The sequence below is a fragment of the Raphanus sativus genome, chromosome 7, assembly GCF_000801105.2.
Source record: "Raphanus sativus cultivar WK10039 chromosome 7, ASM80110v3, whole genome shotgun sequence".
Taxonomy (NCBI): domain Eukaryota; kingdom Viridiplantae; phylum Streptophyta; class Magnoliopsida; order Brassicales; family Brassicaceae; genus Raphanus; species Raphanus sativus.
In genome coordinates, this window is record NC_079517.1 from 5,121,918 (window position 1) to 5,137,764 (window position 15,847).

Sequence of the window (15,847 nt, forward strand, 5' to 3'; positions counted from 1 at the left end):
GTATCAAACCAAACCTCAATAAAACTCACAAACTGAAGCAAAAAAAAAACACAAAATGTAAAAAAAGGGTTACAACAATCAGTTATCTCTACAATGAATGCAAGCTATGTTAAAATAAATAAAAAAGGTAAGAAAAATGGCTCTTTTTGTTGATCTCAAATGCTTTCTGTTTTTTTTTTTGAACTCGCTACTACAGTGCCGGTTCTTGTCCCTCCTGCAAACCACGCAGTACATGCTCGTTCTCCCCTTGCCAAACCCACACAATATCAGCCAAAGCAGGCCTAAGATCTTCCTCCACCATCCTCTGATACTCCATCGTATCCCCATTACACTTCTTCACTTCAACCAAGTGAAACGTCTCCGTCACTTCGAATATCTCCGCATCTATCGACAGCCTCCCTTTCCTTCCTTCCTTCGCTCCTTCCATCTTGAACAGCCCCGCCTCTTGCTTCCTTATCTTCAGGCTCAACCCTCTCGCTGCTTCCTCCAGCTTCCGAATGATCTCCGAAGCAGGCTTTCTAGATGTGAACTTAGACTCTTTCTTGCTGCACACTTCTCCGAACAGTCCTCCCAGAGCAAACCCCGAAGACAAGGCGATGATATCAAAAGCGTTCATGCTCGCAATCCGCGTCGGCTCGCTCGGACCGGCAGCTTCCACTTGCTTCTCTATCCTTTTCTGCTTCATCGGTAAACCTTTCTTGAACCACGAACTCTCCTTGATTCTCGAAATGGTGATTCTACTCTCAGGGTTAGGATCCAGCATCTTAGTCAACAGCCTCTTCGCTTCAGGTGGGAACTCGCGAGGACACTTGAACTGCGCTTTACCAATCTTCCTATACATTTCCATCAGGTTGGAAGCATAGAAAGGGAGGTAACCAGTCAAAAGCACGAACAAGACAACCCCACAAGACCATACATCCGCTTTAGTCCCATCGTACCCTTTACGGTTGACAATCTCAGGACAAGCGTAGGCGTGGGAGCCACAAGCGGTGTGAAGCAGACCGTCTGTTCGCCTGCTCTCCGCGAGCGCGCTCAAACCGAAATCAGAAACCTTGAGGTTGTCGTGCTCGTCAAGCAACAGGTTCTCAGGCTTGATGTCGCGGTGATACACTCCTCGGCTGTGGCAAAAGTCAACCGCGTCGATGAGCTGATGGAAGTACTTCCAAGCGACGTCCTCGTCGAGTTTGCCTTTGAGCATCTTCTTGAAAAGCTCTCCGCCTTTGCAGTACTCTAGGACGAGGTAGATCTTGGACTTCGTGGCCATGACCTCGTGTAGGTTCACGATGTTCGGGTGTTTGGCGAGACTCATCACGGAGATCTCTCTCTTGATCTGCTCGCTGTGTCCTACCTTTTTGAGTTTCTCCTTGTCGATCATCTTGATGGCTACACTCTCGTTCGTATGAACGCTCCTTCCGTAAAAGACCTTTGCGAAGTTGCCTTGTCCTAGTAATCTCCCAACATCGTATTTTTCAGTTAATATGCTCGGTTTGTTCTCCATCCTTAGTCTTACAGATTTAGCAATAAAGATGAGGAGGAAGAAGAAGAAGAAGACGTGCAGATCTCTGCTTTGACATCTGATCATCTCTTGTTTTTATTTATAGGTAGTGGTTGAAAATAAAGAAAGCATGAAACATTCCAAAAAAATCAAATAAAATCTACTTAGACGGAGTGCATATGTGTGAACTCGTCAAACCTAACGCGCTTGAACCCTTTTTGATACTTACGTGTTGTCAACGCGTTAGAAAAGAAGAAGCACACACATGTTTAAAACGAAGTCAAATGCACATTGTTTATTGTGTGTGTTTAATCCCCAGTATTTACATACAACTGTCTATTGACTTCTCAAAATCCTCTCATGGAGTTCTGAAAACAACAGCTGTATAAGATTTTGCTTGTTTTATACACTTAAAACAAGGATTTGCTTTACACAACACACACGCACATTCTTGCTGCTGTGCTGACAAAACCTTAAGAAAGTTATATAGGAAGCTCAAGTAAACAAAAGGGTGAACTAGGCCCTGTTCGTTTCGTGAATTGGATGAGAATTCCAGACGTGGCATCCGGACGCAGTAATTGGATGCAGCAATCAGATGTTGTTCATTCACGATTCTGAAAAATTTGGAACATGCATCTGGAAATTGTATCTGGATACAATTATGTTCGTTCTGTATTTCTGTATTTTGTATTTGGATGAGTTTTATGTCAAATGACCAAAAACTCTTTACCTTCTCTTTTGATCTAAATATTATCTAAAAATTCAGTTTTTCATGTTTTAACTTGTAAAAAAATATATTTCACTGCAAATAAAAAATACATAAATAAAAATAAATATTAAATTCAGTTTTTCATGTTTTATAACATTCAAAAGTAACAATAATAAACATTAAACTTAAAAACTCAAAGTCTTGAAATAAAAAATAAAAACTCAAAGTTTTGACTTAAAACACTAAACACTCAAACACTCAAAGTCTGAACAATAGTAAACATAATCCCTGACTTCAAGAAGATCTTCAAATGTCTTGAACATTCAAACCTAAAACAAGTATAATGTCACATATCACATCTTTGAGCCGATACATAAAAAACAATACATCACACATGCTTCCTACAAGCATATAAACAACTAGACAGAGATGAGAATATGAACCTGGAGGAAAGTGACAGCTCGAGACGATACATATAACATGTGAAGCTAATATGGAAGTCGACTTCCTCTTGCTATCCTTTTCAGTGATTGCATCACGTCGAATCTCCATTGCTCTATCACCAGATGGAAGGTATTCAGTATGCTCAAGGTCTTGGTTACCATGATGTTCATACTCACTTACTGTTTCCCAATAAGTGAAATCACGGTCTTCATCAGATGAATCTCGAATAAAATTGTGAAGTGCCATAGTTGCTGTCACAATCTTCACCCACTTTTTAACATCATACTTCGGATGTTTTCTATCTAAAATCCTCCACTTCGCTTTCCAAACACCAAATGTTCTTTCAATCACAGAATGTTTAAAACAAAGTCAAATGCACATTGTTTATTGTGTGTGTTTAATCCCCAGTGTTTACATGCAACTGTCTATTGACTTCTCAAAATCCTCTCATGGAGTTCTGAAAACAACAGCTGTATAAGATTTTGCTTGTTTTATACACTTAAAACAAGGATTTGCTTTACACAACACGTACGCACATTCTTGCTGCTGTGCTGACAAAACCTTAAGAAAGTTATATAGGAAGCTCAAGTAAACAAAAGGGTGAACTATCTCTGCTATTGTAAAGAATCAAGTTATGTAACTGTTCCCTCTTTCTACCTCTTTTCCTTTCGTTTGTCACCTTAGAGTGACTGTTCTTGATGCTCAAGTTTAATAGAGTTTCTTCTTTTTTCTTCATGTTCTCTGCTACAACGGTTCAAGATTTTGTTGTTCTACTTCTTGTTGATCCTGCAAACCACGCTTTAGCTGCTGCTCTTCCTTCTCCTTATCACCTTGCCAAACCCAGACTACATCTCCCAGAGCAGGCCTAAGATCCTCCTCCACCAGCCTCTGATACTCCACGGTGTCCCCGTCACATTTCTTCACTTCGACCAGGTGAAACGTCTGCGTCACTTGGAATATCTCCGCATCCATCGACAACGCTCCTTTTCTCCCTTCCTTGGACCCTTCGAGTTTAAACAGCCCCGCGTCCTGCTTCCTTATCTTCAGATTCAAACCTCTCGCCACCTCCTCCAGCTTACAGATGATCTCACCAGCAGGCTTCCTCGACGCGAATCTAGACTCTCGCTTGTCATTGCCAGCAGCATCCCCGAAAAGCCCCCCTAGATCAAACCCCGCAGACAAGCTGATGATATCAAAAGCGTTCAAGTACGCAAGCTGAGCCGGCGGCTCTTCCCGGCGGCGGCTTTCCCCGTTCTCGCTCGAACCCGAACTCTCTCCAACCTCCATTGGAATAGGAACATGAACAGCAGCCTCCCTGAGTTGCTGCTTCTCCATCTTCCTCTGCTTCAAATGCAAGCCTTTCCTGAACCAAGAACTCTCCCTGATCCTCGAAACCGTGATCCTCGTCTCGTGGTTAGGATCCAGCATCTTACAAACCAACCGCTTCGCCTCGGGAGCAAACCAACCGGGACACTTGAAATCCCCTCTCCCAATCTTCCTATACATCTCCATCAAATTAGAGTCATGGAACGGAAGGTAACCAGCCAAAAGCACAAACAAGACAACACCACAAGACCAAACATCAGCCTTACACCCATCATACCCTTTCCTACTAATCACCTCCGGCGCCACGTAAGCAGGGGTCCCACAAGTCGTATGCAAAAGCCCATCCCCTCTTTTGCAATCCGCAAGCGCGCTCAAACCAAAGTCAGAAACTTTCAGATTCTCATTATCGTCGAGCAAAAGATTCTCGGGTTTGATGTCGCGGTGGTAGACGCCGCGGCTGTGGCAGAAGTCGACCGCGTCGATGAGCTGGTGGAAGTACTTCCAGGCGACGTCCTCTCTGAGCTTACCTTTGGAGACTCGGTTGAAAAGCTCGCCGCCTTTGCAGTACTCGATGACGAAGTAGATGCGTGACTTGGTGGCCATGACCTCGCGTAGGGAGACGACGTTGGGGTGCTTGGCGATGCGCATCACGGAGATCTCGCGCTTGATCTGGTCGCTGAGGCCCACGCGGAGGACCTTGTCCTTGTCGATCATCTTGATGGCGACGCTCTCGTTTGTGTGGACGCTGCGGGCGTAGTAGACTTTGGCGAAGGTTCCTTGTCCGAGGAGACGCCCTACTTCGTATCTGTCGGTTAGGACGCTCGGTTTGTTCTCCATTTGAGAGAGAAAGGTTGAGACTTTAGGGACGAATCTGATTACCAATGGAGAGGGAGAAGATGGAGAAGAAGGATTCACCGGTGAAGAAGACGATACGATTGATAAAGTATGGATCTTTTTGCTATGAGTTAGTAGCGCATTCAGGTCTCTCTGCTCCTCTGTCTTTGATTTTTTTTTTTTTTTTCAATTTAATTTAATTTATATTTTTTAATTTAAAATAAAGAGAGAAAAAAAAATCTAAGGCAGATTTTTTTTTAAAGTGGTAATTTAATGCGTGGAAGTGAAGAGAGACAGAGAGGCATGTGTTCCTTGTGGGCACGTCCACCTAATTCGCTATCATGCGCCCTTCGATAGCTGACTTTTTCTCTTGTAATCTGTAAACTTTTAAATTTTACTTCTGATTAAAGTGCTACTTTTGTGATTAATAGTGAAAGATAAACCCTCCCAATTAATAGCTAGATCTGTCAAATCATCAGACATTTTGTCCCATCACGTACAAGATAAAATCTGAGATTTATGAAATTGTGAACAGTTTTTTTTTATTATATGGAAAATATATGATGTATGTATAATAGTTTTAAAAATTTTGTGGAAAAATTATGGGGAAATAGTCGAATGTTTCGTGTGGATGTGGACATAACGCATGTATTTGTGGATAATCAGTTTCATTCTGATTTTGGGATTTGGATAATCAGTTTCGTTCTGATTTTGGGATTTCTTGTCACATACATGTTACATGTGTTATATATAGGCTGCTTTACACTGATTACTGATTAGGGACGGATTAGTTCAGAAAGAAGTAGTAACCCAAAAGCTTACTCCGACACTTTGATTGCATTGTGAGCATATGGATCATGAAGAAGAGAGCTGTATTACATAAAATAAAGAAAAGAGTGAAATTCTGTAAAGCCGATATGATTACACCTACTTTTACATCATTTAAATCTCCGTGTTCGAACCACTGACCGATCACTGACTGATCCTTCTCCAAAGTCTATATGCCTATGTGATTGTACGCACGTGGCTCTCCATGACTGCACTCCAACAACGCAAATTACTAATCTCTTATTGCATTTGCGAATCCGAAAACCTGAATGTCAATGTTCTCCATTGTAGAAACCATCTTTATAAGATAATTCTAAATTAAATCCATTAGGATATAGAGAGAATGATGTGGAGTGTTGAATAAGTGAGGACTCGGGCTACCACCACAAACAGATACGCGTCTTGACAAGTCTCTGTGCCTCGCGAATCTTATTGCGACACTTATAACAATATTATTGTCTCTTCAACGCTCTCATCAATGCATCTGACTTCTGTAAGTGCAAATATGACACCACAATTAAGTAATGCAGAAGGTAAACCAGAGAGACAATACACAAGCACACACCAATAACTTTATTAGAAATCGCTTTGTACAACTCAATTACAAGTTCTGCTTAATCAGCTTTACATGTCTAGTGTTATACCCTAACACACGCCACTGAACAATTCCTAAGCTACCCGCTCATGTCTTTCCACCGTCAAGTACCTCAGCAACTGCTTCGGCACGACCCAAGGACACTCTAAAAGATTTTCACCCTTCCTCTATGACAATAGCCCCCAGTGTCTTATTGGAATACCCACGACTCCATAGCTCTTTTATAGTGACCTCCACGTTCCTGAAACCCTAGTCTCCAAGGCAACATGGATATATGGACAACTTCTATATTAATAAGTACACTTTCCTTTTCTTGGAATGCACTTATTCCTCAAAGCATAAACTTGCTCCCCAAGTTTATCTCTTACCTTTTCTCCACGGTATAAACTTGCTCCTCAAGTTTATCCCACGCCAGCTCAGCATCTCGCGTCCACATGGTCTCTACCACTCCGCATGCCTCCTGGTTCACTCTCTGACACACACTGCATCATCAACTACTTCAACGACTACGTCAAGACATAAACCCTCAGTTTATTCTTCTCCATCTCAGCATATCTTTGCATCCACATAGTAACCCACCACTCCGCATGCCTTATGTAGTAACGACTAATACCTCCAGCATTAGTCACAGAAGACTATTGACATCTGCAAGCTCTTCTTGCATCTTCAACTTCTACATCCTACCTTCTTATACCATATAGCTCCAATAATTCAAGATTAACTCTTTGGTTCTAAATACATTTTTTTTAAATGCGAGTTAAAGTATTGAAAGGGATTAGGATAAACCACGCATTTTTATATGATATAAAGATAAGACTTGACTTTGCAGTTTTCATTTCCTCTTTGTAACCTTTTCCAATCTTCAAAGTCATAATCTTACCAACTCGCTCCCCTCTATTTCCAACATAAAACGTCAATTATATATATATATACTTTTCCACAAGTTTTCTATATATAATCCATACACAAATACGTCTGTGGCATAAAAATCAATACATAGATATGGGAAGCCAAGGCATGAGTTCTTCGACGAGTCCCTTGGTGGTGAAGAAATCACAAGTGGTCATGGTGCAACCTTCCAAGCCAACACCTGAAGTCTCTCTTTCCCTCTCGACACTCGACAACGATCCTTACATCGAAACCCTCGCCAAAACCATCTACGTCTACGCCCCATCCTCCAAAGAAACTCAAGACCCTGCTTCCCTTCTACGAGAAGCTCTCTCTCATGCTCTTGTCTACTACTACCCTCTCGCCGGAAAACTTCACCGAAGATCCGACGACAATAGACTTGAGTTGAAGTGTGCACCAGGAGAAGGAGTCCCTTTTGTAAAGGCGGCGGCAGAGTGCACTCTTTCTTCACTTAACTACTTGGAGGACATGGACGCAGACTTGAACCAACTAGTACCTACTTACGAAGCTGTGCCAGTTGCTTCTGGAGGCTACAGCGTTCTGGCTCTCCAGGTCACTGTGTTTGCATGTGGAGGGATCACTCTTGCAACGGCTCTCTCTCACTCTCTATGTGATGGTTTTGGGGCGTCTCAGTTTTTCAAGGCCTTCACTGAGTTCGCCGCAGGAAAGACACATCCTAGCATCATCCCCGTTTGGGATCGACACTGCCTAACCTCTAACAACCTCAACATTAACGGTATATGTATATAAAGTTATTAATTAATTTTATCCAAACTATCTTAGATTTATATAAATAAAAATAGAGAATCTATACTATTAAAGCAGGATCCTATTGGTCTTTTTAATAAAAATACCCTTTTATTTAGTTCTCATGCCACTGATTTTGCAAAGATTTCGACAGCTTAATGAAGGCCATTCCTGTAATTTAACGTTTTCTTCCTCTATGGGCTCTTATTGATGTTCGATAATAATAAAATTGTAGGGCCAAACGATTTTTCTTTCCTTTTCTATTTTTTTAACACTAGGTGTTTTGCCCGCACATGCGGGCATAAATTTCTTATAAATACTTATTAGTTTATGTCTTACTAATCTAAAACCAGCATAAAAATTATTATTTATATTTTTAAATAGTTAAATCAAACATCAAAATATTTATATATGTCAAATATTTTTTATCAAAATATATACTTATTATTGTGTTAAGTTTTTTTAAAACACTCATATCTTAGAGATAGTTTAGAAAATATATTTATATTTTTTTGGTTGGCTAATATTTAATTATAAATTGTTTTGAATCTTAATTTTTTAAATTTTATAATAAAAATATTATTTTCAGATATATATATATATATATAAGAATTATCTTTTTTTATAATTCTATAATATTATTTTGTAATCAATTATTTAATATAGCATATAACATATAAAATTTATCATTAAAATACAATTTGTTTTTATTTATATATAAATTCGTTAAGGTATTATTTAAATTAATAAATTAGTGAATAGCTAGAAACTAATAATAAATCAATAACCTATCTAAAAGTCTAAAACCTAATAAAAATATGACAAATAAGAAAAGCTATTATAACATATAAATTTAATATTAATAAAATAAAAATCATTTTATTTTATATACAAGATTCATCAAGGCTATTTTTTAAAAATTAATAAATTAGTGACTCAGCTAAAAACAAATAATAAATCAATGATAATTTAGCTTAAACTTAATAAAAACATGACAAATAAGCAAAATTAGCTAAAATCATGGAGAACATGACAAGTAAGCAAAATCACTTCATAAATAATAGTATAGATGTAAACGTAAACGGTTTTTAAAAACCAAAACCAAATACTCGATATCAGTGGGCCATATTTAAGAAAAGATCAGATTAATAATTGAGCCCAATACAATTTTCTCTCTTTTTGTCAAAAACAAAACATTTTCTCAAAATTAACAAAAAAATAATGGAAGCATTTAAGTAATTAGATATTTTCTCTAAACTGTCATAAATAAGTTTTTGAAATAATTCTAATATGAATATGAAATTAAGTTTTTGAAATAATTCCTTTTTTAATATAATTTAAGCATTCATAAATTTTTTTGAATATTTTCATTGAAAAGTATAAATCTTTATTAAGAGTATATAATTTTTTTATTTGAAAATATAAACAAATAGTAAAATTAATTTATCAGAGTTATACCAACTTGATTCATTAAAAATAAAGTTTAATTTTCTAAACATAAATATTCATTAAACCTGGACGTTCGGGTACCCATTCGGATACGGATCGGTTCTTTCGAGTATCGGGTTTTTCGGGTTTTGAAATTTAACTCCATTTGGGTATTATAAAATTTCGGATCGGGTTCGAGTTGGGTCTTTCCGGGTCCGGGTGGATTCGGTTCTCATGCATAAGAACCTGAAAATAACCAAATAACCAAAGTATCTAAAACGGGTTCGGTTATTTGTACTCAAAGTAACCAAAGTATCCAATTCGGTTCAAATTTTTGTATCCAAATTACTCAAAAGTAAGCAAAAGTAACCAAAATATCCATTCTATACAGTTTTTTTGGTAAACGTTTATCCAAATTATCATATTTTATCTAAAAATACTCAAAAGTACCGAAAATAACTACTATAGTTAACTTATAATATTAATTTAAAATATTAAAATAATTATAAATATAATTATAACATATATTTTAGATATATATTCATATTTAGATATCTTTGGGTACTCATTCGGTTCTCGGTTCGGGTTGGGTTCGAGACCGGTTCTTCGGATATAGCAATTTAAAACTCATTCGGATATTTATTCCGGGTCTGATCGGGTTCGGGATCTTGATTTTCTGGTCGGTTTCGGGTTGGTTCTTCAGGTCCGGATATTGTGTTCGGGCCTATACTCATTTAAAATGAAACACGATAAAGAAAGATAAAAAACTTAAGTTTTTTTATAAAAAACAAATATATGAAAATATGACATTTATTAAATATTTGTCAATTTAAAAAATAAAGGAAAATAAACCCGCGCTTTAAAAGCGCGGGTCAAAATCTAGTACTCTATTATACACTAAACATAGTTTAGTGAAAAAATTAGCATTCAAGAGGAAAAATCCATAAAATAGCACCAGTTAAAAATGAAAAAAGATTTATTTATTTATTTTATATTTGAGTTAGTTTAGTGATTAGAGTTAATGATTTAGTAGCCAGGAATGAGGGTGAGATTCTAGATTGTAGTTAGAGTAATCTAGGTGTGTTTTTGTCAAATAAGTGCTATTAATTTTCAATCATTATGTACTAGTAGTTTTTTTTTTTGATCACTGTACTAGTAGTTTAATTTTGATAATTTCTTTTAAATGATATTTTAGAGATTTGCCCCTTAAAGTATATATTAACCTCCTATATATTCAGATTCAGTAACTTTAAATTTTTCTTTTTATTAATTAGAGATATTAGATTCATAACATTTGTGCATATATATAAGTAGATCAAACGGAGGAAGAACAAGCTCCCAAGCTGGTTGATTTCGCAGAGGCTTGTTCATCTGCAGCAACTTCTCCCTACACACCAACCAACGACATGGTCTGCGAGATCCTAAACGTCACATCCCAAGACATCACTCAGCTCAAGGACAAGGTCACGGAAGACGTCACAACTCTAGAGATTCTTGCAGCCCACGTCTGGAGAGCAAGATGCAAGGCCCTGAAGCTGAGTCCAGATGGAACCACGCTTTTCGGAATGGCAGTGGGCATACGCCGCACTGTGGATCCACCGCTACGTGAAGGCTACTACGGAAACGCATTCGTCAAAGCCAACGTAGCAATGAAGGCCGGCGAGCTGAGCAGCTCACCGTTGTCTCCTGTGGTGAAACTCATCAAAGAGGCTAAGAGGGAGGCTTTGAAGAAGCGGTACGTGTCCGAGCAGCTAAAGGAGACAGAGAAGAGTCTGAAGATGAAGGTAGCATGTCAAGGAGGGAAAGGTGCGTTTATGCTGCTCACTGATTGGAGGCAACTTGGATTGCTAGATGAAGTTGATTTCGGGTATGGAGGATCGGTGAATATAATACCAGTGGTGCCTAAGTTTCTTTCGGATATTTGTGTTTTCTTGCCAAGGAAGCAAGGTGGGGTTAGGGTGCTAGTCACGTTGCCCAAAACTGCAATGGATGATTTGAAGAAACACATGAATCCTTAAGCTTTTAAGATTTATATCAAATGATAAAATAATATGTGGGTGAGCGTTTATTCACATTTAAATATATGAAATGGAACTCATGCTTTGTGTAATTCTCTTGACAAGAGTTATGTAGTTTGCACTGTAACAATTAAAAAAACCAATGATTTAGCGCCACCTCAGCAACCACTCATGTTACGAGCTTCAAAGATTTGCATTAAAATCAGTTTAGGAATTTTATGTTCCACAATCTAAAGTCAATTACAAACAGAAAAAGTCAATAAAAGGCTTTCATCTTTCATTTATGTTTACTTGATTAGTTCTCACAATTCAAATTTCAAAGATTCAGGCCCATGGTTAGTCTTAGATTTCTAAATGGGCCTGTAATAACAAAATAAGCCCAATATTTATATACGTGAAAAAACAAAAAAACCTAGGGTTTCAGTTTTCTTCTTCTTTTGATATATAACCCACTGCTGAACTGCCGCCGCAGAGGAATCAGAAGTAGTCGTCGTCGTCAGCTCCGAAACATCTGCAAACATGGTTCGTCTTAATTTTATTTGCTATGTTCCATCGATATATGTATCTCTTATGCGTTTAGTGATATGATAGACATGGATATTCAAAAAATGAGCATTTTGTTAGTGTCCTATCATAAATGTGTTAACTTTGTATTGACTAGACTCGTCTGTCTCTTTGGCTTTTTGTTTGTTCTGACCTTGTATGTCTGAATGGTAAAATTTGCAGGCGAGGGGATTGAAGAAGCATTTGAAGAGGCTCAATGCCCCCAAGCATTGGATGCTTGACAAACTCGGTGGTGCTTTCGTAAGTTTTCTTGTCTTGTCTTCAAACTCGTGTTTTCAAGACCGTTGATGACATTTTTGCCTGTAACATGTTTTGTCTTTTAATTGTTTATGATGCAGGCGCCCAAGCCGTCTTCCGGACCTCACAAGTCGAGAGAGTGTCTTCCTCTTGTTTTGATCATCAGGAACAGGTTGAAGTATGCTTTGACGTACCGTGAAGTCATCTCCATCCTGATGCAAAGGCATATCCAAGTTGATGGAAAAGTGAGGACTGACAAGACATACCCTGCTGGTTTCATGGGTACGTGTTTCTTTTTTTCTTTTTATCCCTTTTGAATCTATCTGAAAAAATAGTGGCTTTAAGTCGGTTGTATTTTGATTTTGGATAGATGTTGTATCAATCCCCAAGACCAATGAGAACTTCCGTCTTCTGTATGACACCAAGGGACGTTTCCGCCTCCACTCCATCAGGGATGAGGAAGCAAAGGTAAAATCTTGACAACGTTTGTAAACAAAACTCTTTGGGTGTGTTAGTGATTGGAATCAGAAGAGTGTTAATGTGAGCTGTTGCATTGTGTAGTTCAAGCTTTGCAAGGTTAGGACTATCCAGTTGGGGCAGAAGGGGATCCCTTACCTCAACACTTACGATGGTCGCACCATCCGTTACCCCGACCCGCTCATCAAACCAAACGACACCATCAAGCTAGACCTTGAGGAGAACAAGGTTGTGGACTTCATCAAGTTCGACGTGGGCAACGTTGTGATGGTGACTGGGGGTAGAAACAGAGGGCGTGTGGGTGTGATCAAGAACCGTGAGAAGCATAAGGGAAGCTTTGAGACGATCCACATTCAAGACTCGACGGGGCATGAGTTTGCCACGAGGTTGGGTAATGTGTTTACTCTCGGGAAAGGGACAAAGCCGTGGGTGTCTCTTCCCAAGGGTAAAGGTATCAAGCTGACCATCATTGAGGAAGCCAGGAAGAGGCTTTCTGCCCAACAAGCTGCTTAAAAGATGAATCATCATCAAAAGGCCGTTTCGTTTCTCTTGCTATAAACTCTAGTTTCTTACCTCAGTTTTGAGCTTTTGTGCCTTCTTCATGTTGCTTTTGAAAAAAACAGCTTAAAATTCTTGTAATGTTTGTGTTGACAATTTTAGTAATTTACTCGTTAAAATCTGTTGGGTCTTAAAAAAATATTCTATTCCAGTTATGTGCTCGGAAAATTATATAAACATATAGCGCAGCAGCAAAGGAAACATAAGATCAATGAACAGATGGCTTCTATGTTTCCTTATCAGATTATTTATTTGTTGCTCGACTTTTTTTAACACCCAACTCGGATAAACAAATACACAAATCGAAACGTGAAGTGTAACTCTATGAAAACAAAGTAAAATTGGTCTTAAGCACAAAATCACGAATGAAGAGAATAGGGCTGCTTCCTGTTAAGAGCTCTCTCTATCGTATTGACTAGTCTCCTCTGCAGCCTTTGTCCACACACTGGCGATCTTCTCTGCATATCCAACCTGCACCATCCATATACCAGCAACTCTGTTTTCACACATTTATCTCTTTGTTTCAAAAATCTCCCTCAAGATTTCTCCAGCGCCAATTTTCAAGCATTTCATTAAATTGTGGGTAACCATTTTATGCAAAAAGAAAACTCCTCACTCAAATTAATCAAGACTTCAATCATCTGATAACAATGTACCTGGTTAACAACAAACCCCTTCATCATATTCAAGAAGTCTGCACGCCTCTCTCTGTCTAGCCTTTCAACCTCGCTCCAGTTATTTTCCTGTCGTTACAATACATATTCGTATTAGACTTTTCAACTCAGGATAAAGATTTGTTTCGTATAGGGGCATGACAGAAAACAACCTTGATCCGCTCGTACTCCCTGATGGCTACATTCTTGGCGTCCTCAGTGTTCCTGATTGTTTCTTTTATCTCTTCTATCTTCTTAATCCTTGACTTGTCTCCCCCAAATACCTTTGACGACGCAGCTTCCAGCTTCTCTGCTCTTCCTTCCAGTGAAGAAAGCTCAGACAAAAGCGTCTGCACAGTCAGTAAAGCACTAGATCTATCTGCAAACGCCCCCTGGACCGCCATCATTAGGCCAAGGTAATCATGGAGTGTATCCTGACATCAAATAACAGCTCCTTAATTGAAACTAAAACCCCAACTCGATAAAATATATATTCTTCATGCCTAGTAGGAATCTAAGTTTACCAAATGCTTGACCGTCTGAGAATTCAACTCTCTGTAAAACCTGCTTGCTTTTACAGCTGCAGTAGCTAAATTCTTCATATCGTTGGCACGAGCTCTCTGAGAATTGAAGACAGCTTCTTCGTTCTCGAATTTCGTCAGCTTGATGAACGCTAATCCCAATTCCCCCATAGTCTCCCCCATCTCTTGCTGTGCCTTCACTAGTGTTTCAGCCTACCAAAAAAAACAAAACAATGAGAAACAGTAAGCTTAGTGATGCATTAACGAAGCACCACGAAGCTTCACCTGCTGTGAAGCATTAACAATCTCTCGCTCAAGATCAAGCATCTTCTCCTTCTTCTCCAAAAACTCTTTATCTTCTTCCACAACAGCTGGCTTAGACCCACCCCAGTCATTAGACACAGACTGTCTAAGCTCTTTAAACAACCTCAGCAAATCTCTACCGCCTCTAGCCGGCTGAGCCACCTCAACAACAGAAACTCCTCCTCCTCCTTCACCACCAAACAACTGTTTAGGCAGCTTCACGGCCCCATCCAGCATCCTAGACGCCACGTCAGCGCTCGCCAGCAGCGGCAACTTCCCTTCCACCTGAAGAAACACCCTCACCTCATCGCTCTTCCTAATCACTGGATGCGCGGCGAGCCTGCGCAAGTACTTCTCCAAGGCGACTCGCCTCTGCTCGACGAACTCTTGCCTCTGCATCACCTGGCTCTCCACCACGCTCTTGTCAGGCCTCGGTGGGATGCAGAAGCCTCTGTAAGACTCGGCTAAACGATCCGCCAGCGTGACCACGTCTCTGAACCTCCTCCGCACGCTGAACTCGGATCCGGATCCGGATCCGTAGTCGGGGAGGTTGGTTTTGGTTGTGATCAGGTAGGTGATGTAAGCGCTTCCCGCGGAGATGATTGAGGTTGTTGAAGAGTCTTGCTCTTTCTGAGGGCTGGAGACTGTGATCTTGATGTAATCGGAGGTGGTGGAGGAAGAGGAGGGAGATCTAGAGAGGGAATCTGAGGAGTGATGACTTCCTTCGTCTGAGCCGTTGATCTCGGAGTTATCGTCGAAAGGGCTGAAGATCACGTCTGCGTATGACGGCGGCTCGATGTAGGACCTGCTGTCGCCGCCGCCGCCGTTTGGTTTCGATCGAGGCGGCGCGGAGAGTGGATCGGAATCGGCCGGAGTGACGGTAATCGGCGGTGGAGAGAGCAGGTGGCGCGAACCGGAGTTGGATTTATCGCCGTTGACATCGCTAGTCGCCAAGGGATCGACATCATCGCGGAGGAAGAGATTCTCCATATCCTCCGTGGAGGCGTGAAGATGGGCCTCGTCGTCATTCTCTGAGCCCATCATTTTCCGAAACGGAGATTCCGAGGATGTGAAAGCGACGGTGGTCGTCTAACCGCAATTAAAAGCCAAGTCGCGGCGGTGGGGCTCACGGGAAACGATAAGTGGCGTGTGAAAGTCTCGTGAATGATCCACTTGGGGAAGAAGATGAGATGACATCGAG

General features: G+C 39.9%; 5 protein-coding genes across 5 annotated transcripts; 2 read left to right on the top strand and 3 right to left on the bottom strand.

Moving 5' to 3' along the window:
* Window positions 1-33: 33 nt before the first annotated feature.
* On the bottom strand, window positions 34-1,592 carry LOC108817953 (CBL-interacting serine/threonine-protein kinase 2). Its single transcript, XM_018590781.2, has one exon. The coding sequence runs from the start codon at window positions 1,580-1,582 to the stop codon at window positions 191-193; it is 1,392 nt and encodes a 463-aa protein (XP_018446283.1). The 5' UTR covers window positions 1,583-1,592; the 3' UTR covers window positions 34-190.
* A 719-nt stretch (window positions 1,593-2,311) lies between these two features.
* LOC108818359 (CBL-interacting serine/threonine-protein kinase 2) lies at window positions 2,312-5,010 on the bottom strand. Its single transcript, XM_018591316.2, has 2 exons — window positions 2,648-5,010; window positions 2,312-2,533 (listed from the first exon to the last, which is right to left on the bottom strand). The coding sequence occupies exon 1, from the start codon at window positions 4,809-4,811 to the stop codon at window positions 3,393-3,395; it is 1,419 nt and encodes a 472-aa protein (XP_018446818.1). The 5' UTR covers window positions 4,812-5,010; the 3' UTR covers window positions 2,312-2,533; window positions 2,648-3,392.
* A 2,088-nt stretch (window positions 5,011-7,098) lies between these two features.
* LOC108816229 (spermidine coumaroyl-CoA acyltransferase) lies at window positions 7,099-11,498 on the top strand. The gene is made up of 2 exons (XM_018588801.2): window positions 7,099-7,876; window positions 10,630-11,498. Exons 1-2 carry the CDS (start codon window positions 7,234-7,236, stop codon window positions 11,331-11,333), a joined length of 1,347 nt encoding a protein of 448 aa, XP_018444303.1. The 5' UTR covers window positions 7,099-7,233; the 3' UTR covers window positions 11,334-11,498.
* A 237-nt stretch (window positions 11,499-11,735) lies between these two features.
* LOC108817368 (40S ribosomal protein S4-1) lies at window positions 11,736-13,290 on the top strand. Its single transcript, XM_018590033.2, has 5 exons — window positions 11,736-11,855; window positions 12,060-12,137; window positions 12,236-12,416; window positions 12,505-12,602; window positions 12,696-13,290. The coding sequence occupies exons 1-5, from the start codon at window positions 11,853-11,855 to the stop codon at window positions 13,122-13,124; spliced, it is 789 nt and encodes a 262-aa protein (XP_018445535.1). The 5' UTR covers window positions 11,736-11,852; the 3' UTR covers window positions 13,125-13,290.
* An 82-nt stretch (window positions 13,291-13,372) lies between these two features.
* Window positions 13,373-15,842, bottom strand: LOC108817366 (sorting nexin 2B). The gene is made up of 5 exons (XM_018590031.2): window positions 14,629-15,842; window positions 14,347-14,556; window positions 13,996-14,256; window positions 13,826-13,912; window positions 13,373-13,640 (listed from the first exon to the last, which is right to left on the bottom strand). Exons 1-5 carry the CDS (start codon window positions 15,688-15,690, stop codon window positions 13,560-13,562), a joined length of 1,701 nt encoding a protein of 566 aa, XP_018445533.1. The 5' UTR covers window positions 15,691-15,842; the 3' UTR covers window positions 13,373-13,559.
* Between the last annotated feature and the right edge of the window lie 5 nt (window positions 15,843-15,847).

Coding starts and splice junctions, on each gene's coding strand:
- LOC108817953 (XM_018590781.2), bottom strand. CDS start 1,582: ATGATCAGATGTCAAAGCAGAGATCTGCACGTCTTCTTCTTCTTCTTC.
- LOC108818359 (XM_018591316.2), bottom strand. CDS start 4,811: ATGGAGAACAAACCGAGCGTCCTAACCGACAGATACGAAGTAGGGCGT.
- LOC108816229 (XM_018588801.2), top strand. CDS start 7,234: ATGGGAAGCCAAGGCATGAGTTCTTCGACGAGTCCCTTGGTGGTGAAG. Junction 7,877..10,629: donor TAACAACCTCAACATTAACG/GTATATGTATAT, acceptor ATATATAAGTAG/ATCAAACGGAGGAAGAACAA.
- LOC108817368 (XM_018590033.2), top strand. Junction 12,138..12,235: donor ACAAACTCGGTGGTGCTTTC/GTAAGTTTTCTT, acceptor TTTATGATGCAG/GCGCCCAAGCCGTCTTCCGG. Junction 12,603..12,695: donor TCAGGGATGAGGAAGCAAAG/GTAAAATCTTGA, acceptor TGCATTGTGTAG/TTCAAGCTTTGCAAGGTTAG.
- LOC108817366 (XM_018590031.2), bottom strand. CDS start 15,690: ATGATGGGCTCAGAGAATGACGACGAGGCCCATCTTCACGCCTCCACG. Junction 14,557..14,628: donor TTGTTAATGCTTCACAGCAG/GTGAAGCTTCGT, acceptor TTTTTTTGGTAG/GCTGAAACACTAGTGAAGGC. Junction 13,913..13,995: donor GGGAGTACGAGCGGATCAAG/GTTGTTTTCTGT, acceptor TTGTAACGACAG/GAAAATAACTGGAGCGAGGT.